Source organism: Festucalex cinctus, chromosome 8 (genome assembly GCF_051991245.1).
Source record: "Festucalex cinctus isolate MCC-2025b chromosome 8, RoL_Fcin_1.0, whole genome shotgun sequence".
NCBI classification, from domain to species: Eukaryota; Metazoa; Chordata; class Actinopteri; order Syngnathiformes; family Syngnathidae; genus Festucalex; species Festucalex cinctus.
Window position 1 is genome coordinate 29937485 of NC_135418.1, and position 26511 is coordinate 29963995.

The 26511-nt window shown below is 38.0% G+C and overlaps 3 protein-coding genes across 8 annotated transcripts; 1 reads left to right on the forward strand and 2 right to left on the reverse strand.

Moving 5' to 3' along the window:
* Window positions 1–1121: 1121 nt before the first annotated feature.
* On the reverse strand, window positions 1122–3026 carry tmem74b (transmembrane protein 74B). The gene is made up of 3 exons (XM_077528803.1): window positions 2942–3026; window positions 1966–2161; window positions 1122–1789 (listed from the first exon to the last, which is right to left on the reverse strand). The coding sequence occupies exons 2-3, from the start codon at window positions 2110–2112 to the stop codon at window positions 1268–1270; spliced, it is 669 nt and encodes a 222-aa protein (XP_077384929.1). The 5' UTR covers window positions 2113–2161; window positions 2942–3026; the 3' UTR covers window positions 1122–1267.
* On the forward strand, window positions 2789–11516 carry raly (RALY heterogeneous nuclear ribonucleoprotein). Of its 5 annotated transcripts, none has more exons than XM_077528797.1 (8): window positions 2789–3886; window positions 6024–6195; window positions 6427–6528; window positions 8137–8442; window positions 9220–9322; window positions 9846–9988; window positions 10083–10211; window positions 10960–11516. In XM_077528797.1, exons 4-8 carry the CDS (start codon window positions 8187–8189, stop codon window positions 11115–11117), a joined length of 789 nt encoding a protein of 262 aa, XP_077384923.1. In that variant the 5' UTR covers window positions 2789–3886; window positions 6024–6195; window positions 6427–6528; window positions 8137–8186; the 3' UTR covers window positions 11118–11516. The 5 variants fall into 5 exon arrangements, with proteins under 5 accessions (XP_077384923.1, XP_077384924.1, XP_077384922.1 ...); XM_077528798.1 differs by having other exon boundaries at window positions 6086–6195; XM_077528796.1 differs by lacking the exon at window positions 6427–6528.
* A 2225-nt stretch (window positions 11517–13741) lies between these two features.
* Window positions 13742–25896, reverse strand: asip1 (agouti signaling protein 1). 2 transcript variants are annotated; one of them, XM_077530095.1, is made up of 4 exons: window positions 25552–25896; window positions 15480–15664; window positions 15315–15352; window positions 13742–14055 (listed from the first exon to the last, which is right to left on the reverse strand). In XM_077530095.1, the coding sequence occupies exons 2-4, from the start codon at window positions 15652–15654 to the stop codon at window positions 13888–13890; spliced, it is 381 nt and encodes a 126-aa protein (XP_077386221.1). In that variant the 5' UTR covers window positions 15655–15664; window positions 25552–25896; the 3' UTR covers window positions 13742–13887. The 2 variants fall into 2 exon arrangements, with proteins under 2 accessions (XP_077386221.1, XP_077386220.1); XM_077530094.1 differs by lacking the exon at window positions 25552–25896 and adding an exon at window positions 24544–24604.
* Window positions 25897–26511: the final 615 nt, after the last annotated feature.

Genomic DNA, 26511 nt, shown 5'->3' on the forward strand with positions numbered 1-26511 from the left:
CAAGTAATTTTTCTACTTGCTGTCGACTGATGATGACATCATCACCTGTGCTGACAACCAATCATGGCTCAAACCCACAAAACAGGTGAGTCATGATTGGCAGTTAGCGACTTCCTCAGCACAGGTGATGATGTCATCAGCAGTCGACAGCAAGTAGAAAAATTACTTTTTAAATCTACTAATTGTATATGAAAAATAACAGTTATCAAATTTGTTCACTACAACTTTGACACATTCTAAACTTTTTTTTTTTCTTTCTTCAAAGCAAACACACATTTGCCTCACAATACTTGCGTTCATTTTTTGCATTTCGATGCTTTTTTTTTTAAATGCCTCTTTTTTTTTTTTTTTTTTTTACGTTGTTCTTTTTTTGTCACAAAAAATTTTTTTTTGTCAAAACTTTTTCTTCATTCCAAAATGTTGACATTTTTTTTTTTTACATTTCTTCTTTTTTGTACCTAAACTTTTCTTTTTCACATTTTCTCACTTTTTTTGTCCTTTTTTTTTGTTTTTATTTAAAGGACAGTGTGCAGTAACATAAAAAAAAAATGGCTGCAGCAGATTTAGCACAATGCTAGTTTCAATGCTAAAAATGACATCCAGAGTACCAGATGACATATGAAGTACCAGATACATGGTTCAACATTAATAAATTAAAAGAATTTTTTATTTTCTTCTTTTGTCTCAAAAAATTGTTTTTTTGTCTAAACTTTTTCTTCTTTCCAAAATGTTCATATTTTCTTGCTTTTTTTTTTGTTGTTGTCTGAGGGTCAACTAAGGAACTTGAAATAAATTCAAAATTAAACAACAATTTGATTTGATTTGTGGTGATTAAGCAAAAAAATGTCCTCCTGCAATCTGTCATTTAAAAAAAATTTCAATTAAATTAGAAGCACACATTAATGTATTTAAAATATAAATAACATTTTCAGTTAATGAAATTAAATGAACAAAAAGTAAGTAAAGTCAAAATTAAACCAATAATTTTTGACACCTGTAATTTGATTTGATTTGCAGCGATTAGGCAAAAATCTGTCATTTTTTAAATTAAAATTTAGATGAAATTAAAGGTAAATATACATTTATTTAAAATATAAATATTCAGTAAATGAAATGAATGAAATGAGTACAAAGTAAACAAGTAAGTCAATGATGGAACCTGAAATCAATTCAAAATGAAAGCAATCATTTTGACGCACCTCATTTGATTTGCGAAACGTACGTCGGCGTGCATTTGTGGACGGTCCCTAAGACAGACGCGGGGCTTTTACCCGCTCGGCGTCACTCGCGCGGGTCCCGGCTCGTCGGTCCCGGGCGGGGGCGGGTCCGGGGGCGGGTCCTCGTCCTCGTCCTCGCCCTCGGCGAGCTGCTTCATCCTCATGCCGACGGAGCCGTACGTCATCCTGGGCCGGACGAATGGCGCCCGGCGGCGGGGCGGCGGCGGCAGCACCAGGACGCGGCCCCCCCGGTACGCGGACGCCATCAGGAGCGCCGACAGCAGCATCCCGCCCAGGGTGAGCAGGCCCAGGCCGGCGATGATGCACCTGTCCAGGTGCGAGCCCAGCCAGGCGAAGAAGAGCTCCGCCTCCTCCATCTCCCGCGCCGACATGCTGTCGCGGTCCCCGCGGCCCTCCCGGGGGACCGCGTAGGCCGCCACCACCAAGCTGACGCCCAGCAGCAGCAGCACCACGGCCAGCGTCACGGCCGGGTCGGAGCGCCGCTGGTCCGAGGGGGCGGAGCGTTCGGAGACCGCCTCGACGTCGTCCTCGCCAAGGAGAAGCGTCGAGTCCTCAAGGAACACAAAAACAAACCAAGATATTTATCTGTATTCGTTTTTATTTCCAGATATATTTGTTTTTCTTTTGTATTTTCTGTATTTAATTTGTAATGATATTTTTAGAATCGCCCCAACACACTTTTCATTTCTGAATTCATTGAGTTATTTTTCATTTTGTGAGAAGCAACCTTGCAGCTTCCCGAGACGGCGGCAGAGCAATCGTTCGCCTCCTGGTGGCGCTGTTCGTCGTGCTGGCGGCGGTCGGAAGCGTTGCGCAATCCTGGGCCGCCGTTGGGCAGCTCGCCGAGTTCCACCGCGTCCGCTGACGAGTCCATGGAAAAGCGATGACGTCGTCTCGCCTCATCCAATCGCCATCTTGCTCGACTGGACACGATGACATCATCGCCATCATTGACGTCATCTTGAGCCTTATTAATGGAAACTCGTCTGCGTTGATTTGCACTCACTAACGACGCGGGAGTTTGGTTTCTATGACAACACAAACATTTGCTTGCTACGGCGCCATTTTTTATTTCTCGTCAACAGTGACAACACTTTTTACATATATTTATGCTTATTGTTATTTTTTACATTTTCATGTTTATATATCCGAAACTTTGCTTTTTATTACACTCGTTATTAGTTACTACAAATATTAATTATGACTAATAATTACTATTCATGTGTTTTCAAATCATATGCAAAAACTACAACAATAAGAAATGAATGAAAATGATGCATTAAAATACTATAAAGCAAATGAATTGAAGCATTTGGTTTAAAAATATATTGTTCGGCGTCTGACTAAAATGTTTTTCATTTTTTTGGCTAAATGGCATATTCATAAATGTTATAAAATCGTCAGAAAGCGTTTGAAAAACGAAGTCAAGCATTTATGTGCTTTTTGTGTGCTGAGTTCGTCCAATAACAGAAAAAGCAACTTTCATGTGTCATCTGAATTCCCCCAACCTCCCGTGGCAACGCGCATGCGCACGGGGCGAGTGGCGCGCGCGACCTTGCGACGACGTCGATGTGCCTCAACGGATATGGACGCGCGCGAGCATCCAACTCAGACATCATCAATCACACGCAGAATACGAACACGCGCGACGAGCGGAAGGGGGAGAAAAAGGAGAAAAAGGAACAAAGAGGAGCGCGTTTTACCTGCCGGCGGTACGGAAGGGAAGATGGATGGACAACAAGAGCAGGAGGAGGAGGAGGAGGAAAGACGGGAGTTGCGCGCGGCCTACCGCGCATGCGCTCAAGAGGCAGCATCCTGATGTACCGAAGCTGGCCGCCAGAGGGCGACTCAGAGGATTTTTTTTTGCGATCCCAAAGCAATTCAACAGGCACAACACAAAAGAACACGTGATTGACCCCATCTCTCATTTGAACATTAGCCATACATTATATTCACGTTTAATATTTCATATCTTTTCCCAAGTGATGTTTTTAACTCATTCACTGCCAGTCATTATAGAAAATGTTTACATTTCCAATACTCACGTGATATTACATTCAATAATTATATATAAACCGAATCTACCAAATAACAGAATAGACTCCCTACTTTTTGTCCCGTCCCGTTCTTTTATAATTGACAGCAGAAAAATGTAGGTTTGCCAAAATACAGCCATTTCTCCCATGGACTCTGAAACTGTGTTTATTTCCTATAAAATGGGGCAATGATGTCATCTACCGGTGGTTGGGCATCAGTAAAGTTGTTTCCAAGTTTGATATTTACAGTGGAGCATGCTCAGATTCGCCCCCATTTAGCACCGCTCTAAAAAATACAATTGACAAGTATACTTGTCAAAGGCAGTGAATGAGTTAATAAAAAATTATTATTGTTACACCTTACATTTTTTTAAAATGTATATTCACATAATATGAAGTGTAAGCAATGGAAAGGTTGGAAATGTTTATTTTGGGGTTAAAACTTTATTGAAAGGGGGCAATATATTTTTGTTCCATCACACGTAGTTGTTAAGGGGACACAATTAATTGACGCACACGGACGACAAGGAACGAGCTTGCCCACGATGACGTTTTCTGTCAACATTCACTTCACGACATTTGGTCCTTTTGCGCGAACGTGTGGCCAAAGAGGTAAATATTTTATTTACTTCGTTATTTGTGTTGTTAAAAGCAGACAACGAAACAAAATGAGATGGAACGGCCGCCTCTGATGAATATTCTTCTTCTACTGTTACTTTTTCTTCTTCTACGCCGCTACAGCAGCCGAAACCACGCCCCTTTTTTTTTTTTTTTTTTTTTTTTTTTTTTTTAACAACTTGGTTTCACGTTCCACTCGCAGAAAATCATGTTGGAAAAAAAAAAAGCAAAGAAAAGAAGTAATGTTGAAGTAAGAAAGTTGATGCTGGTTTTGTGGGAACGCAATAATTCATCTGGCAGATGAGGCGTAAATGGCCGCGACATGACGCTAACGGCGTTAGCGGGCGCTAACGGCGTGGATTATTCATGCGCGGCCATCGCGAGCGCTCGTCGTCACATGTGCGTCACATAAGCGTGACGGAAAATGTCAACGGTGATCGTTAGGACGTCATTTCACATCAGCCTCGTTCGGACAGTTGATTAGAAATTTTGACATTTGAGTTTTGTTTTTTGAATGTAGGTTACTTTGAATTAGCTTTCAGGGTGCTCCTGTTAGTTTTTTTTAATTAGTTTTAGTTATTTTATAAATGCTTAGTTTTAGTTAGTTTCGGTATTAGTTTTAACTTTGTTTTTAAAAAAATATGTATTACTTGTGCACAATATTTCAAAAACATCTTTGGAGCGATGTCATCTTTTGGTGCTTTTCTATTGGCTGCTGCTCGATGACGTCACTTCTGCGTGACACACTTTCAAACGTCATTATTCCGGTTCATATCAAAAATAAATCGACTTCAAATCACATTTCAAATCATCCCCAAAGGCTCATGCGTTCAATTAATGACCAAAGACTAAAATGAAGGCTATTTTTTTTTTTGCTATAATTATCGTTAGTTTTAGTTAGCTTTGTAAGCTTAAAATTAAAATAAAGAAATTAAATAAAAAATAAGTAATAAAAAGTATAAAAATAAAAAATCGTAAATAAATAAATAAAGTAATAACAAATAAATAATGTAAATAATAAAAAATATAATAATAAATAATATAAATAAATAAATAAATATTATAATGACTAAATAATGTAAATAAAAATAAAAAATAAAAAATATAATAATAAATGAATAATAAATAATAAATAAATAATAAAAAATATAACAACAAATAAATAATGAATAAAAAATAATAAATAATTAAAACAATAATAATAATAAATAAATCATGTAAAAAGTGTTTTTTATTTTACTTTATTTCATGAACGAAATTGTTTTTCAAATGTGACTTTTTTTTGGTTAAGATGCACGCAAGCTCGACGCAAGTTTTGACTTTTCTTGCTGCCTTTACTCGATGGCTGCCGATGCGTCTTCGTGCGTGCGTGCGTGTGCGCACCATCCGTCACGCCGCTCATCGACAGCGTTGCTGCTAATTGCTTGCAGTGTTTGTAATTGAATGTTCCCTCGGGAGCTTTCTGCTCACACACAATTTATTGATAAGGTGTGTGCGCGCGTGTGAGATTTCAGGAAAAAGACGACACCATTAATGAATCTTTCTTGACATTGAAAGCACAAACCCGAACGCGTCAGTTGTTCCTTTGAAGCTTGAAATGTGAAAAACGAGATTTGTTTCAGCCTGCACTCAAAAGAAAAACACTTGAAAGGAAAAACAATCGTTTTGTTTTTTTCCATTTGAAGTTAATCCAAAATCTTCTTATTGTGTGTTTGTTTATGGATCACGTTTTCATGTCCTCAACATTTGCGACTGTCACTTTTTATCTGGGTGTGAAAATGTGAAACTTTCTATAGCAATTAAATATATTATTATTTTTTTTAAGTTAGTTTATTTAAAGGACAATGTGCAGTAACATTAAAAGATGGCGGCGCCACGCTTATTTCCGTCTGTGGTCCCCAACGAATATTCTCAATAGAACAATCAAATAGAAATTCATCTTCTATAAAGTCACGCGTGTTGATACTTTCATGTCCATAATTCACAATCATCTATATGAATTCACGTACGTTGACGTTCGTTCATAGATATTTATCCGCATACAGCTGACATTCATATTCATACATACAAATGTGTATACGTTTGTTTCCATGAATGTGTGAACGTGTTTTGATTTCTGTCAACATTCAAGTCTGATGGCCAATAAAAATGTTCGTCGTCATGCCGATCGTCTGCACGTCTCCGCCTCTTCAGCCCTCGCCGCGTCTTCATCATCATCATCATCATCAGGACCACCCGCTGAGTAGCATCCGTCCCTGCGTCCGTCCGTCCGTCCTCTTCTTCTCCATCGCCTCCTCGCAAAGGTTTGTTTCCGCTGACTCTTTTGGGCTTTGATTTTTCTGCTGATGACGGATCGTGAGACGGAATTCGCAGCAAAAAAACAAAACAAAACAAAAACGTTGTATCCTGATTGCTTTTATCAACAATCTGCTGATTGAGTCGACTTTTGATTTGATGACTTGAAATTCAAGACAAAAAATAAAATGCAAGTGAGAAGAAATGTCCACCAACTTTGTTTTTTTTTCTTTTTTCAGCACGGAATTGGTTCAATAAGCCGTGTGGATTACAAAAATGGGCTTATTGAGAATCAGAAGGCACCTGTGTGACCCCGCCCCCCTTTCCAAACCTGACATTATGTGCGTGTGATGTTGAAAAGTGCGGCGGTCTGAAAGCGTCTAAAGGGGCCGCAAATCAAAGCGACATTTGCAACTATATTCTTTCCAGCACATTTTGTCTTGAATGTCACTGCGGGGACGGACGGACGGACGGACGGACGGGAACGTCTTTCAAAATGGCTGCCAATGTTTATGTTTACGCTTACTTTGACATCGAGATTTTTGTTTCAAATTAAAATTTATTTTGAACACTGTTCATTTAAGGGACACTTGACTCATTGAGATATTTTCAGCAGTAAAAAAAAAACCCCAACATATTTTGTCCAGACCGATGACATCACCTGTGCTGAGGAAATAGATTATGACCAATCATGTGCTCACTTGATTTGACTTTCTGCTTCATTTAATCTTTGCACAGACTTGAACTATTTTGTTTTTTCTTTTGCCGTCTTGTTGCTCATTTTGCAACAAAACTGACAACATGATGATGGACTCATGTCTTCTTTTTTTCATCCATTTTTATTTAGTTTATTATTTGATTTTATTTTTATTATTTATTTCTTTATTTATGTATTGAGTTTTATCAGACACTTCTTTTTTCATCAATTTTATTTAGTTTATTTTATATTTTTATTTGTATTTTATTATTTATTTAGTTTTATCAGACTCGCTTCTTTTTTTCTATCATTTTTTTTATTTTATTTTATTTTTATTTGATTTTATTATTTATTTATTTAATTTTATTACAGTCGCTTCTTTTTTCCATCAATTTTTTTATTGTATTATTTATTTAGTTAGTTTGATCAGACTCACTTCTTTTTTTTCATCACTTTTTGTTTAGTTTATTATTTTATTGAGTTTATTTTTATTTGATTGTATTATTTATTTAATTTTATGATAGTCACTTATTTTTTTCATCAATTTTTATTGAGTTTATTATTATTTTAAATTGATTTTATTGTTTATTTATTTAATTGTATCAGACTCGCTTCTTTCATTTTTTAATTATTTTATTTTTTTATTCGATTTTATTATTTATTTATTCAGTTTTATTTTATTATTCATTTAGTTTTATCAGACTCACTTCTTTTTTTCATCATTTTTAGTTTATTTTACTTTAATTGTATTTGATTATTTATTTATTTTAACACAGTCACTTCTTTCTTCCATCAATTTTTGTTTAGTTTATTATTTAATTTTTATTTTATTTTATTTATTTATTTAGTTAGTTTCATACTCACTTATTTTTTTTCATCAATTTTTTATTTATTTTATTTTATTTATTGTTTTGTTTTTTATTTTATTGTTTATTTATTTTAACACAGTCACTTCTTTCTTCCATCAATTTTTGTTTAGTTTATTATTTTATTTTTATTTTATTTTATTTATTTATTTAGTTAGTTTCATACTCACTTATTTTTTTTCATCAATTTTTTATTTAGTTTATTTTATTTATTGTGTTATTTTATTGTTTATTTATTTAGTTGTATCAGACTCACTTCTTTCATCATTTTTTTAATTATTTTATTTTATTTTATGTTATTTATTTATTCATTTTATTTCATCAGTGCCGTTTTTCTGCCAATTGAATCGTTGATATATATTTTCCAACACTTTTGTTTTCTGCAGCCGTTCCCGCCATCACCATCATCATCATCATCATCCTCATCATCCTCAAGATGTCGCTGGCGGCGCCGAGCAGCCACGTGACCAACCGGCGCGACGCGGCGTCGCTCAAGTCGCGCGTGTTCATCGGCAACCTGCAGACGGCGCTGGTGAGCAAGCGTGACGTGGAGGTCGTCTTCTCGCGTTACGGCCGCGTGCTGGGCTGCTCCGTGCACAAGGGATACGCCTTCGTGCAGTACGTCACGCGAGACCACGCCCACGCCGCCGTCCGCGGACACCACGGACGCGTCCTGGCCGGACGGACGCTCGGTGAGATTCGTTCAATCGACTTCATTTTCCATCTGATAATTAAGCGTATTACAAAAAAAAATATCATTTTTTTTTTTCCCGCTCTGATTACTGTTTATTAACCAGTGATTGTTTATTTCGCATTCGTATACTAATTTAGAAAAAAAAAAGTTCCCGGTTCGGTGATTGTTTTCCAATTTAAAAGAGATGTTATTTTGATTATAAATAGATAAATAATATAAGAATAAATATAAGAGTTAAAATATATATATATATAGTTTTTTTTATCTCCATATATATATTTGTTTTCTGTATTTAATTTTTCAATTATATTTTGATATGCGTTCCCCCCCATTTTTATTCATTTATTAATTCATATATTAGTTATTATTTCCATATATATTTATTTTCTGTATTTAATTTTTCAATTATATTTGTATATGCGTTTTTTCCACACTTTTATTCATTTATATAGAATTTATATTTCATGAAGGACGACAAAATTCAGTGAACAATTACTGTTGATATGTGAAATCAGAGGAATTGTGTAATTTAAAAAAAAAATAAAAAATGGCTCCAAACAATGACTTGATTATTACAACAATTATGGATTCATTCGATAATCGATTACTTGTCGATTAATTGATTGATTTTTTGACAGCTCTTGTGACCAAAGCGGTCAGAAACCTGCGCACAAAATGCTCGTTTGTGGCCAGGAATGAACTTGAATTTAAAAATACAAAATTTCCGTGATGTCATCAGTTTGAAGGAGCGTTTCCTCCTCGTCGTCCTTCGCAGACATCAACATGGCGGGAGAGGCCAAACCCAAACAAGACAAAACCGCCAAGCGACCAATCGCGTCACTCGACCACTCGGACTGCCAACAACAATCGGACGGCAGGTGAGAAATCATAACATCATTTCAATGTGACGTCATATCATTTCTACATGTATTTAAGGCAAATCGTAAAACGTCTGAAGTCCTCTTGTTTATGTTTAATACATTGAAAACAGCATAAATGATGCTGTTTCTACTAAGTACTGTCTCAAATGTTCTCCAATTTGGATGCTGTAAATATATCATGGGAGGAGCAATATGGCCGCCTCGCCACCGCAAAAGTCTTGGCCTATCGGCTATGCAGTAAAATATATACTGAGAGATCAGCGCATACTGTACATATACTATATGGAGGACCAAAATTCAAAATAAATAAATGACTAAAAGCAAAAATAACAACAGATTAAAAAAAAAAAATTAAATACATTTTTTTTTATATACATATTTTTTTTGCTCCTTTTTATTTGTACTTTTATTATGTATTTATTTATTTATTCATTTATTTATTTAGCCATTTATTTATTTTGAATGTTGGCAGTTTTGGTCCGATGTCAACGTGAAATATGTCACGTCATCGCGTGTCCAGGTTGTTCCATTTCCACAGCGGCCGGCACGTGGTGCCCGTCAAGTGCGCGCGGGTGTCGCCCCCTGGTGTCCGGAGGCCGTCGTCCCTTCCCGCTCAACTGCCGCTGCGGAGCAGCAACGTCCTCCTCCACGCCAGGGCAACAGGTGGCGCTGCAACTTAACGTCGCCCAAATCTTCTTTTTTTTGTAGCCAATCACAACACAAGTCTTTTCCTCCGACTGTGTGCGCACGCGCACAGGGAGAGCGGATCAGCTGCAGGTCATCAGGCGTCAGTTGACGCAAATCAAAGAAAACATTGACGCTCTGCTGGGACGCCTGGAACGCATCACGAGACGCGCACGCGCACGCGCACGCGCCGCAGTCACAGGTGACACGCACACACATGCTCGAGACACGCGTGACACGCACACACATTCGCGTTAGGAACTCACGTGACACGCACGTACTCACGACCAAACAAACTTTTTTTTTTTTTTTTTTTTTTTTTTCCCCCCGAGGTGGCTGTAATTCTGCTTTCGGCCACAAGAGGGCTGCGATAAAAACAATGTCAGTTCCAACTGCAAGACGTTTTTTCAAGCGGCTCAAAGTGACTTGAAAATTAAATAAAAATGTTTTTCAAAAAGTTAATAAACAAAACAAATGTTAGAATAACAACAGATGTTAATTTCCAAGGCAGACGAGCAAAAACAACAAGCGAGTTAAAACATCAATGAGTTGATCATTTCATTCATTCGAGTCCTTGTTTCATTTTTGTTATTTTTTTTTAATGGACGCAAACAGCTCATAAAGTTTTGTTTTTACGACCTGACGCCAACAAACGTGATTTGAGTCACGTTGTGAGATTTGACGTTGACCAGCCGCGTTCCTCGCCGGCTCATTAGTGCGGCGACGTCACAATTCGAGGTCACTTTGACAATTTGGGGCCTCTTTTGAAAGTCTTTTTCCAATGACAAACCTGTTTTTTATTTTGATTTTTTTAATGCAGCAGTCGATTGTAAAGCATTACTGCAGTCTGGAAACAAATCTGAGCCACTTTTTGATGATGTCATATGTCAAATAAATAAATAAATAAATGAAATAAAAAAACTGAACGATAACTTTGGGCACTTTTTTAGTGCACGAGGAGCAGACGACGTCCCAGCGACATCACGAGGAAGACGACGACGAAGACGACGACGAAGGCGACGACGAAGGCGACGACGAGCGCAACCTCGCCGTGACGGAAAACTCGGACCAAGTCGAGCGGCTCGCACACGGGAAGCCGTTGGTTTGATCCCCGCGCGCTCGTTTGTTTGCAGTAAATCAAGTTGACGACTCAAATATATTGAGGTGGCATTTGAATAAATTTTTTTAGAAAGTAATACAATTCATAATCCCCCACGATGCACTAGTGGTGAGCACATCTGCTTCACAACGGAAAGGTTCCGGGTTCCTATTTGAGTTTGTTCATTCCCAAAATGCTACAGTCGAGATGTTAAATCATATATCAATTGCATATGTTCAAAATAACATTGAACAGTAAGAGTTCCCACGTCAGAAAACAAGAAATAAAAGTTCAGTACCATGCTCTAGTGTGTTAAATTTCATATTTTAATGTGATAAGTAAGCAACATAAAGTTTGATTTGTGCATTCAGCAAAATAAAATGAAGCATTTCCTTTGGGGTCAGGTCACTGGAGTGTCAAAAACATTTTTTTTTTTTTTTTTTTGCGGGCCACATGTCGTAGTTATGGTTTTCCTCAGGGGACCGTTATGACTGTCAAACTGTATATAAACGTTTTAATTTGATCATTATTATGACAGAGCAAGTTGATGGCTATAGATGTTAAAATTACAGTAAAAACGAGTAAAAAAAAAAAAAAAAAAAAGATTGTATTACACATGACCAAAATTTTCCTCCCTCCTTTTTTGTTTTAATATAAATTAATTTTTAATGTTTACAAAAAACAAGCGTTGTTACGTAGCTGATATTTTTTTTTATTTATCGAGTTACAATGCGGGGGCAAAAAAAATAAAAATACCCAAGCTCAAACCGGAAGAAACTCTTTCCGGGTCAGGTCACTGTCCTTGTTTTTAAATCTTAACTCTTTTTTTTTAATACTTGGTCTTAATTATTTGTTTAATTTTTACGGTGTTGTAGAAGAGCAGCGCAGTTACGTAGCGATTAATTTTGATTTACCAGACACGCAAAAAAGACTCCGTCAGTGACCTGAACCGGAAGTATTTTTCATTCTCGGTTTCCATGCCGAATACGGAAGTCAAATTTAAATCCTTTTGCTTTTTTTTACGTATTTGAAATGTATCACGTTAGTAAATTTGCTGTGTGCGCGTGTGGTGGTTGAGTTGCGGGACACATGACGAGCAAGTCAGCAGCCTAAGAGGGGGAAAAAGTACAACAAGCCGACGTGCGTCAACATTTGGACCTGAAACCGCCAAGGTGAGCCCACAAATGCCGATTACACTCAACACCGCCTCGTGATGACGTGTTTTGATGGAACAAGTTAAAAAAAAAAATCCTACCAGGCTAGCATTCAAAGCAGGCGGATTGTTATTGTAGTCAAACGCCATTTTGACAGTTTAATATTAAAATAATCCTAAAAAAAAAAATCAGATGAGCTTCCTTTCACCGAAGTGATCAACCGCCAATTTTGATGTGAGACTGAAGCTCGTTTCAGATTTGAAACTGGAATAAAATGAGCCCTGTCAAGTCAACTATATTTATATTATAGTACTTGCTTGTCTGTGGGCGTTTTATGATAAGGAACTAGAAAAAGTGGCATTAATTTCATGGAATTTGATAGAAAATGGTATATCAGGGATATACACTGTAGGTCTTTATTTAAAATTATTTATATGTCATTGTTTTTGTTGGGAAATGTTATGTAATTCTGAAAATGAATTCTGAAATTATGTAAAAAAAAAAAAACCCCAATTGATTGAACTTTAGTAGGAAGAAAGAATCCAATTAAACAGATAAGGAGTATGACAATGAAACGCAGGTGGTTTTTGTTTTTTTTGTTTTTTGTTTTTGTCCTGATGGAGTGCGATATGAACACATGTTCGCACTTAGCATGTGATCCCTCCACTTGTGTGCGCTTACTTCTTTTTCTTTCTTATCATCTTCTCATCTTGAGCCATCATCTCACCGCAAATTGACTCAAATCTCTGCAGGCGACATTTTCTCTCTCTCTCTCTCTTTTTTTTTTTTTTTTTTCCTGACTTGAAAGTTCCATTTCCTGTGTGAGGGTCGAAGCGGGGTGGAAATGTGTTCCAGCTGGGGGACCGTCATGTGTCCTCTCAAGTGTTGCTGCTGGAACACGACAAAATGCAAGCAAAATGACCGTGGAGACGAAAAAAATCAAAATTAAAATTGTTCAAATTGTTGTTGGAAATTGTTCAATGAGTCAAGTATCCCTTTTAAGCATATAATTGATATTTATACATGTATTCAAGGCAAGTTGTACAATGTCTGAAGTCCTCTTGTTTATGTTTAACAAATTTCCAACCTTATAAATCAGGCTGTTTCAACTAAGTACTGTCTCAAATGTTCTCCAATTTGGATACTGTAAATGTATCGGCTCGTATGCCGAGAAACGTTTCTTGGGAGGAGCAATATGGCCGCCTCGCCACCTCAAAAGTTTTGGCCTATCAGCTATTCAGATCAGTGGTTCGTCTCCTTGGCTGATTCTTCTTCTACGCTTCTCTGTTAACTCCGCAGCGCCCCTTCAGACTTGGCATATGTATTGCAGCCGTTAAACGTCCTCAGCGTCTTCTTTTGGGACCCTCGCATGTCTCGAGACGTTTCGGTCCGTACAAGATTTGTTTGAGGAACGACATCCAACATGATGTTGCAACATTTTTATTCATACTTTTTCCAAATGTAGCCATAAACGTTTGAGTACGCATGCTAACGTGATGTCAGGCGGCCGCGTTCCATCTTCAGGCGCTTTTATGCCGTCGACTTCCGGCAAGCTTCGGACCTCGGTCGGTTGTGGGGGTCGGGGATGGGTGGGTGGGGTCGGTCCCCCTCGGAGGCCCCGCCCCTCAGCATCGAGGGTTCCCCATGCGGCAGTAGCAAACAGTCCTGAAGATGCGGCAGTGGCAGAAGGCGCAGACGTCGCAGCACACTTTTCCTTCGCTTTTGCAGCTGCCCCACACGGGGACGCAGCCGGGCGGGGGGGGCGGACGCCGCCGCCTGCCGCCGATCTTGTTCTGAGGGGGCAAGTTTTTCAACTGCCGTCAAAAATGGAAGCGATGGGTGACAATTGCGTTTTTCAAGCAAACGAGTGCGCTCACTGATTATGTCGATCCATTTTTAAAAAAATTCCTACTAGGGGTGTGAATTGCCTAGTACCTGACGATTCGATTCGTATCACTATTCACAGGTCACGATTCGATTCGATACCGATTAATCCCGATACGAATTTATAAGTCGATTGTTGCGATTTTTTTTCATTCAAATTTAGAAAATACTAATCAGTAAGCTTGTAGAGTGTAAGATTTATATGAAAATGTATTATTTATTTATCTGAAATTTCAGTCTTATAGAGGTTGTAATCTGTTTCATGTCTCAACAGCATTAAAATAAAATATTAAGGCTTAATGTTCTGTTCATATAACATTCTTCCATGCTCAAGGTGTGAATCCTAAAAAAAAAAAAAAAAAAAAAAAAAAAAAAAAAAAATCGATTCTGCCGATTATTGAATCGATTCGAGAATCGCGCGATGTAGTATCGCGATATATCGCCGAATCGATTTTTTTTTAACACCCCTAATTCCTACCATCTTTTTCGTCCTGTGTGTCGCTTTCAAATATCGAAATACATATCGAATCGTGTTTAGTACTTGAGAAAAAAAAAAACGAAGTCAAATTCGCAATACTGGCAAGTTCATCCAAATGCTCGTAAAACGTTACAAGAAAACGACACTCGTTCCGTCATCCCCTCTCCAAATTGAATCGGAATCGAGCCGAATCGATACGTCCACTTTAAAATCGAACCATCCTTGAATTGTACTGCACCCCATTTATCGACGTCCGTATGGGGGCATATTATTGGGGACATGCGCACAACTAGTTGTCACCCATTGATTAATCAGATAATCGGCAAAAATGTTATCTTGCGTTCAACCATTTTTTTCCCCCCCCAATTACTGTTTATCAGCCAATTAATGTTTATTTGGTACCGTTTATAACAGTTGTGCAGTGTTACACAAAAAGGCTGTGTTGTCCTCACCGACCTTTTTAAAACCGATTCAGTTCCGATTTTGCCCGTTGTTCCCCAAAGTAAAAGCGATTGTCTTCTTTTAGAAAAATAGATATTAAAAAGTATTGATTCCTGGTTTTATGAATTGATATTGGGCTATGAAAAGGAGCATCGCTTGGATATTTTGGAGCCAGCCCTCGTGCATCTCGTTATCTCAATGCGGCAAGCTGTAACGGCCTTGAAGAAACGCACGCACGCACACGCCTACCTTTTTTGCCTTCTTTTTCCTTCCTGGTTTTGGCAGTTCTGGAGGAAAGAAAAACATAATAATGTGTCAACTAAATGTTGTTGTCGTGTAGTTGATCTTGTTCCAGTTGATTTTGTTTATTGGTGACGGTTTGTGGCCGTTTTCGGCGAGCGCGCTTGCACTTGCCTACGATGAGGACGGGCACGTACAATCCTCGGGCGTCGCCCTCGGGCACGGCGTTGGAGACGGCGGCGTCCTTCTTGTCGGCGCTCAGCCTGTGGTCGGGCATCATGTGGGCGCAGGCGAGGAAGTGGTGCCAGGCGGCGAAGGCCAAGCTGGCCAGCAGCACCAAAACGCGCATCCTCCTTCCGCTTTTTGGCCGACAAAAACACATCGACAACAATCGTCAATTGGGATTGACCGATTTATTGGCCAGGCTGATTATCGGCGGGCGCCGAATCGTGATACGGTTTCGGACAGATATCGGTATCGGGCAGTACTTGTTATGTTCTGAGGTTTGGATCCCAAAACTGCAGACAAGATTTCTTTGCATTCTATCAAAAGGTGAGGAACGAACTTGACTAGACTAGAAACGACGCGAAGGCATCGAGGAAACGAGGAGCAGGTGGTCAGCTGGACGGAGGAATCGTCCGACAAAAAGGCACATTTCTCAGACGGCTTATATCGACAGTGAATCGATCTGATTGGTTGTGGGTAACAGGACTGACATGGAATTATCTGATTGGCTGTTGACTAGATAAAGAGATTACAAAAAATGGATCGGAAGTGGGAAAAGTTGTATCAGGACACTCCTAATATCGGTATTGGCTTTTTTTTTTTTTTTTTTTAAATAAATCTAACAACCGATAATAGATTTATTTAAAACTCTGGTTAACCTCAGGGAAGTATTTCTTTCTTTTTTTTTTAGTTGACTTTTATAGGAGATGCTGGATATTCTCTGCAAATTTTGTTTGTTTCAAATCTAAAAATTATACATGATCATTTTAACATTTATTTTTAAAATTTTTGAAAAATGTATTTACTGTAGAAAATTACAAGGCGCTATATTTAAGTTAACTTTTTATGTAACTTTTTAAGACATTAATTATGACTTATTTAATTTCATAATTTTTTTAATTGAAATTAATTTTTAAAATTTCATTGAAATTTAATATTTCAATAACATTAATTATTAATTATGACGGGAGTTCCCTGAATGTTTTGTTCGGCTTTTAAAAGCAAAGATGTCTATTGTGTAAAATTCTAAACGACAAAAATGATTTGTGTTTATGATTACCGTTTTGTTTGGGTGATTTTTGATTGGCTGTGCTGGTTTTTTTAATTTTGGTTTCTATTTTTATAGTTTTGCAGTTATGTCAGATTTTTGTTTTTGCACTTCAGGGCCACCGTAGCTTTCCCTATTATTTCATCTTTACAAATATGTTAGTTATTTTGAGCATTTTTATTTTTTAATGCTTTACATGTTTGACTTTGTGCACTGAAGAAAAGTCAAAATAAGTCATTAAGTTTGTATTAAAGTGACAAGAAATGATCCAAAAAACAAAACAAAACACAAAAGCATGAGAAACGTCAAAGGAAATGAAAGCAAACATTCATCATCATCATCATCATCGTCGTCGTCGTGTTCAGATCTGAAGGAACACTTTTTTTTATTTTATTTTTTAATTTATCCGAGGTGACTGACCTCACACGGCTGTCGTGTAACGGATGCGCAAGGCGGTGGGGGGGTAAACACGTGTGCAGATCCGTCGGAGCGAGCGAGCGGCTGGTCGGGCCTGCTTCTCATTTGCAAATCACTTTTTAAAAAACAAAAAACAAAAAAAAAGGCGCTCAGTCACCCAGAAAGAGCAAAACACGACCGCTTTCTCCTTCAATTTGCGGGGCCGCTCTCAAACACGCGCGCACACACATTGACTTATTCTTAATATACTTGCAATAAAAAAAGTCGGCAAAGCATTTTCCATGTTGTCATTATCGGGTGTTGTTTGATGGGGAAATTAAAAAAAAGGCTGTCATAATCGGAATCATTCACAAAAGCCATTTTTGAGCTTTTCATTTTGAATATATTTGGCAACATGTTATAAGAAACTTTCATTAAATTTTTTTCATCATGGGATTTTTTGTGTACAAAAAAAAAAAAAAGTCAAGCATTGACAATGTTTTGGATAGTAAATATAATTGCTGAATATGGCGATATCGACATGATTGCGATATTTAACATCGGGCTGTGCAATTAATCGAAATTCAATTACAATTTCAATTATTACACTCCATAATTACAAAATCAGCATAATCGTACAAAACTTCAACTTTTTCACACACACATTGATAAATAAATAAATAAATACATAAATAAAAAAATGCATAATAATATATATTATTATAAATCCTGTTTGGTCCAAATTAGGAACTTACGTAATTATAGTGTTTCTACTTTTTAAATTGCGCTTAATATTTTTAAATGCCTTAACATTTTCTTGTTTTGTACCAAAAAATAATTGTTTAATCATTAAATAAATGAATGAATGAATGAATAAATAAATATTATTATAATTTTTTTTTTTTTGGTCCGACAGGAACATATAATTAGTGTTTCTATTTTTTTTTTCAATTGCTCTTAATATTTTTAAATAAATTTTTAAAACTTTATTATTATTATAACTTTATTTGGTCCAAAAGGAACTTACAAAATTAGTGTTTCTATTTATTTATTTTTTATTTTTTTATTGGTCTTAATATTTTTAAATGCCTAATCATTTTCTTGTTTTGGACCAAAAAACAATTGTTTAATCTTTAAATAAATTAATGAATAGATAATTTAATAAATATTGTGTTTTATTTGGCCCAAAAGGCACTTGCATAATTATAGTGCTTCTATTTTTTTTTTAAATTGGTCCTAATAATTTTAAATGCTTAAACATTTTCTTGTTTTGTACCAAAAAAAAAATAAAATCGTTTGAATAACTGTGATTTCATTTATTGCCAAAATAATCATGATTATTTTTTTTCCATAATCGAGCAGCCCTAATTTAACATGTACCTAAGGAAATGACATTTATGATCTCATGAAAGAATTACATTTTTTTCATGCAGCAAAATAAGCAAGCTCAATATATTCTTAGTTAATTAATTGTAATTACTTGGGGTGCACTGATCGATCGATCGATCGATCGATCGGCCGGCCAATTTCCTTCATTTTGGGAGATCGGCGTTGGGCCGATCCCTTCAAAATGAACCGATCTTTTCCACCAATCGCAGGTCTGGAAAAAGTCCTGATCGGATTTTGATTTTGATTGAAGAGAACAAATTCCTGTGCAGTTAAAACCACCCGTTTTGTATTCAACTGACAAGTCTTGTCAAAATGAACTGTTGCTGCTGCATGTGAGCGCTTTGCGGATGCTTGTTCGCTTGAACATGCTCCATTTTGGATGTCCTCGATACGCCCGTTAAGAAGAATGGAAAAAATCCAATCAAATCAAATCAAATGGTGACGGACGGTGGTGAGAATCCGTGTGGCCGCGACACATTTGATGGTTTGTTTTCCAGCTTCATTTGCTGTTTTTTTTTTTTTTTTTTTTTGCAGATGGGAACACGAGCTAGCCGGCACATTTTTTAAAAATCTCGGGGGGATCTTTGCTTGTCATAACGACTGTCAAAAGAAAAAACACATGGCACAATTTTTCAATTTCTTGTGTTGTTATATTTTTTTGAAGGGAAGGCCGATTTGGGGAAAATGTTTTTCAAATGTTACCGACACTGAATCCTTTTTTGTTCTCCAAATTTGAGCAAAATGGGCTTCAAAGCATCCTGTCGTCAAAGCGTCGTTTTTTCCAGGTTTGGTAAGCGCCTTGTGACACGAAATCCAAAATGGTCTCGACACGAAGATGTCGTATGTTCCCGCACTCGTCTCAAGACGTCGTTCTGATGAATATCGCGTTTGTGGCAGTGTAAGAAATTTTAATTTTGTTTTAGTTGGAATCTTTTGACAAAAATTTCGTTAAGTTTTAGTCATAATTTAGTCATCTGATTGCATTTTAATTTGAATCCAATTTTAGGCGACGAAAATAAGGAGCAATTATAGTCGACTGATTTGAGATTTTAGTTGATATTTTCCTTCTATGTAAAAATAACAACACATCTGTTTGTAATTGTAGTTTAAAACGCAAGACACATTTAATACAACGGTGTCTTTATTAATCGTTTAGAGTGAAACATGTTGAAATGACAATCATATAACTTAGTTTACACCTAAATTAAAAAAAAAAAAGTGCATCATTGCTTGAGATTAATCTTACAGCTGCACGACGAATTGAATCATGTTTGAACATGAAATAACACGCAATCAACACTGAACACTTTCCGATTCGATTGTGTGAATTTTCATCACTGTGTTTTCATTTTCGTTTGAGTCATTGACGAAAATTGTCGGTCAATTTTAGTTATCGTTTTCATCTCAATGAATGGCTTCTATTTTAGTGTTTGTTTCATTTTTGTCTGAATTTTTTTTTTCCTGACTAAAAAATATGACGACAATTTTTCGGTGCCGAAATAATCGCCGGTTTGTGGAATACAAATTTCGCCGTAAAATGCAGTCATTTTGATCCATCTCAGGGGCGGCCATTTTGCCCACCTGTTGTCCAACTGCAAAATGACATCACGGCTCAGTTTGCGAAAACGGGTGAGGCGTGATCGGTTGTCGGCTGAGCAACTGTGATGTCACTTCCTGTCGACGGCAAGTGGCTTGAAAAGCAAAATGGCCATTAACATGAAAATGAGCCAGAAAATGGACGGTGTACCAATAGCAGCATCTAGTGGTCATTCCAGCTTCGAAAATTGGGAAATTTACCATGGCACACATGATGATGATGATGATGATGATGATGATGATGATGTCATCTCCCGCTGCTTGTCAATGACTGACAATTATTCGGAAAAAGTAATGCAATAATAATAATCCATCTAATCATAATAATTATAGTGTGAGACCAGATGGGAAGATGTCACAAAGTTGAGCACACATAAAAAGTCTTTAATAACTTCCAATTTTGAGAAATGCGACGCGGTGGCGAGGCGTGCGCGGGAATAATAAAGCAGGCCTGGATTTCATCAGGCGCCGCCGCCGCTTCTCCAACTTGGCCGTGCTCGCAAAATCATTTGCAAGAAACGATGCGGTTGGCTTGAAAAATCAAAAGCTGTTACCTACGTTTAGGGCAGCGACCATTTCCTCGACGGAAAATTTTCCGCATAATCTTCATCACGATTTTTTTTTTTTCCAGACGAAAAATAAACTAAAACAGAAGCCATTCATTGAGATGAAAATCGATAACCAAAATTGACAATTTCGTCAATGACAAAAACGAAAATGAAAACAACACAGTGAAGAAAATTCACACAATCCAATCAGAAGGAACAAAATGTGTCTTGCGTGTTGAGTTACAGTTCTAAATAAGTTTGTCATCGTTTTCTACGGAAGCGTAGAGCTGCCAATGTGGAGTAAACATTTTTGGCTGGCGAGTACTTGCAAATATGTACAAACGTATTAAAATATGTTCGAACATAGTCGCAAGCAATTCAACCACAGTTCGTCCTTGAATATTACTTGTGGTGTCCCCCAGGGGTCGATGTTGGGGCCCAAATTATTCATTATGTAACATTTGTAAAATGCTCAAAACAATGAATGTGGTATTTTTTGCAGACGATACAAGTATTTTTTTTTCTTCTAAGTGGGTTGAATGATGAGAAAATGACGTGCAAGTCATATATTGGGCATGTTCAATCTGAAATATTAAAAAATATTGCAGTCATTTATCATAGCCAAGGATGGGTTAGATTATAATGGACTCCACATGCTGTACACTTCCCTCGTTTGACCGCATTTGCAATGCAAAACTGAGTTCTGGATTACAACTCATTACACTCATCGGCCATTCTACTTTTAAAAACAAAAAAAACAACAACAAAAAACACAATTTGCTCTTTGTAAAATCAAATCTATTCAAATGTACGATGACATTTCAAAGTGTTAATTAACTTTTTGTCTCTCAATTTGTGGTGTGAAATTGTGGAACAGTCCAAGTTTTGGAATTAAAATCTACAAACATTAATTAATCAATCATCAATTGTATATATTCTGGTCGGCAGTTTTTGATGATCTAAATATATTTTTGATGTAAAGCTTGTGGTAGGAAGTCAATAAGTTTGACTTTGTTTTCATTTGGAATATTTCCATTTTTGTTTTGTTTTTTTTTGCTTAAAAAAATAATAATCACGATTATTTTGGCAATAATTGAAATCACGATTATTGAAACGATTATTTTTTGGTACATTTAAAAATATTAAGACCAATTTAAAAGAAAAAAACAAACACTAATTATGTAAGTCCGTTTTGGAGCAAACAGAATTTATAATATATATTTATAATAATAGTATTTATTTCATTATGTTGGCAAAAATGTGAAGTTAGAATGCAGCATGTGCACTGTGCAGTACAACGATCATTTATTTTTTAATACAAAACAAGAAAATGTTTAAACCTAACAAACAAATTAAAAATATTAAGACAAATAAAATTCTTAGTTATGTTAAAGTTTTTAAAAGGTGCAAATGCGTAAATTTAAACAACTCAGAAAATATTATTAATAATCTTTTTTTTTTAATGATTATGATTGATTTTGTAATTGTGCGGTGTAAGAATTGTAATTGAATTTCGATTAATTGCACAGCTTTACGTCGATGTAACATTAAAGAAACGTGAATTAAACGTTTTCTTTTTTTTTTATCATTGCAACTAAATCTCAATTCTCATGAATATGATTAGTATGACATCACAACATGAAACAGGATGTAAATGGGACGCATTGCGACTTGTATTGTAATCGTGTCATTTTGGTAGGTGAGAGGTCATTTGATGGGTATCCGACATCAAATGGAAATGAGCTCAAAAATGATTTGTGACATTTGCAGCCGAGTATAAAACGGACACAAGTTGCTTGGATTGCTGTTGCGGGGAAAAAACGGACAGCCTGAAATATTCCAGCGCACACACAAAAGGAAAATGGAATATTTGTAATAATCTCAAAAAGTGTGCGTGCGCATGAAGTCACCACCGCAGCATTTTTTGATTGCGCAAAATGTATAGCAAACATGTTGAAACGATTAAGACTGCATATCACGTCCAATTATTGTAATTGCTACAGTCTGACACTAATAATCACCACTTCATTTCTTCGGAACACACACGCACACAATTATTAAATAACGCGTACGCGTCATGTGGTGATTTCATACTGAAAATATTTCAACAATTAAATTGAATGTATTGTTGCTTGAATGAATTTTTCGTCTTGATTTAAAAAAAAAAAGAAGAGAGAAATCAAAGCAGTTGTAAGAAGCAGGAGACAAAAACATGCAATCACACATTTTTTTTTTAGCATTTCATCATGATCTTTTTTTTTTTTCATAACGTAACCAAAACAAAAACAAATTGATGCAAAAGCCCCAACGGCGAGTTTGTTGCGTCCACGCTTGAAAATGTTGAAAATGCGTTTTCAAGCTCATAAATACATTTGAGCTTGCCATGCAATTCTGTCAAATGACATTTTAATTACAACTTGCCATATTTTGACTATAATTCAAAACAGGCATTTTAGCAAAACAATTCCGTCACATAATGGAGAATAAAAGGACAGATTTTGACATCAACTTGACTTGCAGTGGGATGACTTTTGCAACTTTTATTTAATTTTTTCTGCTTGGACCTGCTGCAGTCTGCATCATATATATATATATATATATATATATATATATATATATATATATATATATATATATATATATATATATATATATATAGTGAAAGTAATTTTCATATTTAAGCTCAGCATCAATTGACCGTCCCTACCTCCACTGTGTGCACTAACGCGGCAGACAAAAGGAACAATCCGGCAGCTGTCCCCATTTCCAACAGGGTGCCGCAGGAGCCCCTACTGGAACTTTTTGCGCCTAAACGGAGAGCAAATCTTTCAAGGGAGCTTGCAACGTTCCGACCGCTGTCCAACATTTCCAGCCGTGGAAGTAAGAACGGAGAGCCCAAACTTGATGCAAACTGGAGCGACAGCCGCTCAAAGGTGCCTTGAAAGCCGTTCGGCAGATGTCATCAATTCCAGCTGCGGAGCCGTGAAGGTTCTGAAAGAACAGGAACCCTCCTGGAAGAAGCCGCTAACGCTCCATGAACTTCTAGCTCAAAGGAACCCCCCCCCCCCCTTCAGCCATTAAACAGCAAGGTCACCATTTAAGTTGCTGGAACACTGCTCATAAGGGGCTCCAATCAATTAGGCAGCTGTCGGCATTTGAGTTGTCAGAGGAGCCCGAAACTCTGCCTTCAGGAGCAACAACTTCTGCACAAAACAGAGAGGAAACCTCTCAAAGGCGCTTGAAACAATCCGACCGCTGTCAACATTTCACCAGGCAGCCGGTAAAGTGAGCCACAAGTTTGCCAGATCTCACAAAAGTGAGAGAAAACCTCTCCGAGGGAACTTGAAGCCATCTACAGGCTGTCACGGTTGTCAGCCGGCAGCCCGAGGAGTCGGAACTTCTCAAGTATCCCTTCAAAGGGAGCTCGGAACAATCTGGCAGCTGTAAACATTTTAGCCGGTGGCGACTTTAATGTTCCAGAATGCTGCAACTGCTGGAAACATTCAATCTTTCAGATCCGTAAAAGAGCCGTAACACCGCCGGAGGAGCCAGAACTTATCACACAACTGATGGGGGGGGGACCTCCCAAAGGAGCTTGAAACGATCTGACAGTTATCAACCATTCATGCCAAGAGGAGCCATAAAAGTTTCCAGAATGGTGCTGAAGGAGTTACGACGGTACCTGAGAACACCACCGACACAACTTCCTGCTATATGGAGGAAAACACCCTCAAAGGAGATCCAAATGATCTTGTCAGTGTTTCCAGCAGGGGAGCCGTAAAAGTGTGGGAACATAAAACTCTCCCGGAACAGAGCAAGGAGCAAGAGCAAGAATTCTGCTGGAACTTCCTGCAACATAAAAAAACAAAAAACAAAACAAAATCCGAAGGAGCTTTCTAACAGTCTGACAGCTGTCAACAACATCATTTCCATTGCAGAAACTTCTCCCAAAATGGAGAGAAAAGCTTCCAAAAGAGTTTGAAATGATCCTGTCAGTGTTTCCAGCAAGGGAGACATAAAGGTGTCAGAACTGTACCGGAGGACATGGAACTCTGCCGGATGAGCCAGAACCATGCCGGAGGTAACGGAATGCTGGTTGAACTTCTCACAAAACGGGGAGAAAACTTCTCAAAAAGAGTTTTAAAGCCGTAAATTTGCCAGAACTCTGCCAGAGCATTTGGAACTCAGTGGCATATTCTTGTAAATTAGAGAAAAAACAAATTCCAGAACGAACTAGAAGTGCTGGAACTGTGCCGGAGGTGCCAAAACTCTGCCACGGCTACTTGCAAAACCGAAAAGAAAGGTTCTCAAAGGATCTTGACATGATCCGGTCTTTGTTTCCAGCAAGGGAAACGTAAAGCTGCCAGAACCGTGCCAGAGGACATGGAACTCTGCCGGATGAGCCAGAACCGTCCCCGAGGCAAAGGAATGCTGGCTGAACTTCTCAAAGAGTTTCACATGACCCAGCAACTGTCCATGTTTAAAGCCGTAAATTTGCCAGAACTCTGCCAGAGCAGCTGGAACTCGGCGGGAAATTCTTGTAAATTAGAGGGGGAAAAAACATTCCCGAACGAGCTCCTAAGGGAGCTGTAAAGTACCGGAACTGTGCCGGAGGTGCCAAAACTCTGCCAGGGCTTCTTGCAAAACCGTAAAGAAAAGTTCTTAAAGGATCTTGACAGGATCCTGTTAGTGTGTCCAGCAGGTGAACCACAACGGTGCTAAAAACACTGCTGGGGGAATCTGAACGCAGGATCTGGAATGCTGTCGGAGCTTCTCGCAAAATGAGGAGAAAACCTCTTAGGATCTTGAAACCATCCGGCAGTTGTCAACGGTTCACGCCAAGGCAGCCATAAAGTTGGCGGAATCTGACGGAAGGGGCCAGAACGCCACCAGAAGTCATGGAAAACTGAGAGAAAATCTCTGAGGCACTTCGGTCGCTGTGAAGGGGTTACCGGCACACTGACGGAATTTCTCTCCAAACCGTGCGGAAATCTGTTCCACAATATTTCATACGTGTTGCCGCTTCCGTGGAAATTGACCTTACCTCACTGGCGCTCTATTTTCTTTCTTTTTTTTTTTTTTTTTAAGTCCTGGTGGCAAAAGTTCCGGAGCAGCTCCTGGTCTTCTGGTTCCGCGAAGGGTCACGTCCGTCCTGGCCAACTGGTTCCCCCAAATGTCCCCGCCGGGATCCTCCCATTCTGGGTTTTTATCCGAGCTCAGGCAAGCCCGCCGTTACCTTCGCCCCGCTGTCGACAATCTGCTGGGAAGGTTTGGAGCTTGGGGGTGGATGAGGAGAGGCGGGGGGGGCACCGAGGGTCGGTGGTGTGGGATGGAGCCGGCGGATGGGGAGAAAAGGCAAAAGTATGCAGACCACAGATGGCAACACGCTGTGAACACGGCAACAACACGCTACAGTGACACGCCGCCTTTAGGACTGAAGGTTTTTTTTTTTTTTTCTTTCCTCAACGAATGGAAGATGAAAGTCGCCACTTTACATACCAGTGACATGACTTGACGTCGCATGAGCTCGAACATTACATTTACATGACGCTGGTGCCACCATTCGCATTCCAGCCGGCAGATGTTGACGCGACTCCCGCGTCAACATCTGCCGCTTTTATTGTGTGCCAACGTGACGTGAAATGAAGCGTTTACATAAACGCAACATTCGGGTGACTTGAACCGTTTCCGTGTTTTTTTTATATCACAGAGAAATGTTCGGAAGGAATTTAAAGGCAGTTAAAATGTCATTTATGCAAAAATCGTTTTATACACATATAGAGGAAAAAAGGATGATTTTTTTTTTTTGGGGGGGGGGGTTGTTTGTGACATGTATTTATAAATGGGTGCATGTTATTCACGGGTCTTGACGATAATAAACAACAATCGCAAATGCTCAGATATCGAGCTTAAAAGGCCACAAATAACCCGAAGTAAGACGTTTTGTTGAATATTTTTTCCATCAAAAATGGATGTTTAAAAATCGATTTGGTCGCTTATTGAA

What these genes read in the sequence shown, in the direction of transcription:
- tmem74b (XM_077528803.1), bottom strand. Translation starts at nt 2,112, where the DNA reads ATGGACTCGTCAGCGGACGCGGTGGAACTCGGCGAGCTGCCCAACGGC. An exon ending in CCGTCTCGGGAAGCTGCAAG is followed by an intron (nt 1,790 to 1,965) that starts GTTGCTTCTCAC and finishes GTGTTCCTTGAG; the next exon opens with GACTCGACGCTTCTCCTTGG.
- asip1 (XM_077530094.1), bottom strand. Translation starts at nt 24,581, where the DNA reads ATGGTTCTGGCTCATCCGGCAGAGTTCCATGTCCTCCG. An exon ending in GCAGAGTTCCATGTCCTCCG is followed by an intron (nt 15,665 to 24,543) that starts GTACAGTTCTGA and finishes TCGGCCAAAAAG; the next exon opens with CGGAAGGAGGATGCGCGTTT. An exon ending in GGAAAAAGAAGGCAAAAAAG is followed by an intron (nt 14,056 to 15,314) that starts GTAGGCGTGTGC and finishes TTGCCCCCTCAG; the next exon opens with AACAAGATCGGCGGCAGGCG.
- raly (XM_077528795.1), top strand. Translation starts at nt 3,820, where the DNA reads ATGACGTTTTCTGTCAACATTCACTTCACGACATTTGGTCCTTTTGCG. An exon ending in CAACAACAATCGGACGGCAG is followed by an intron (nt 9,323 to 9,845) that starts GTGAGAAATCAT and finishes TCGCGTGTCCAG; the next exon opens with GTTGTTCCATTTCCACAGCG. An exon ending in CCTCCACGCCAGGGCAACAG is followed by an intron (nt 9,989 to 10,082) that starts GTGGCGCTGCAA and finishes GCACGCGCACAG; the next exon opens with GGAGAGCGGATCAGCTGCAG.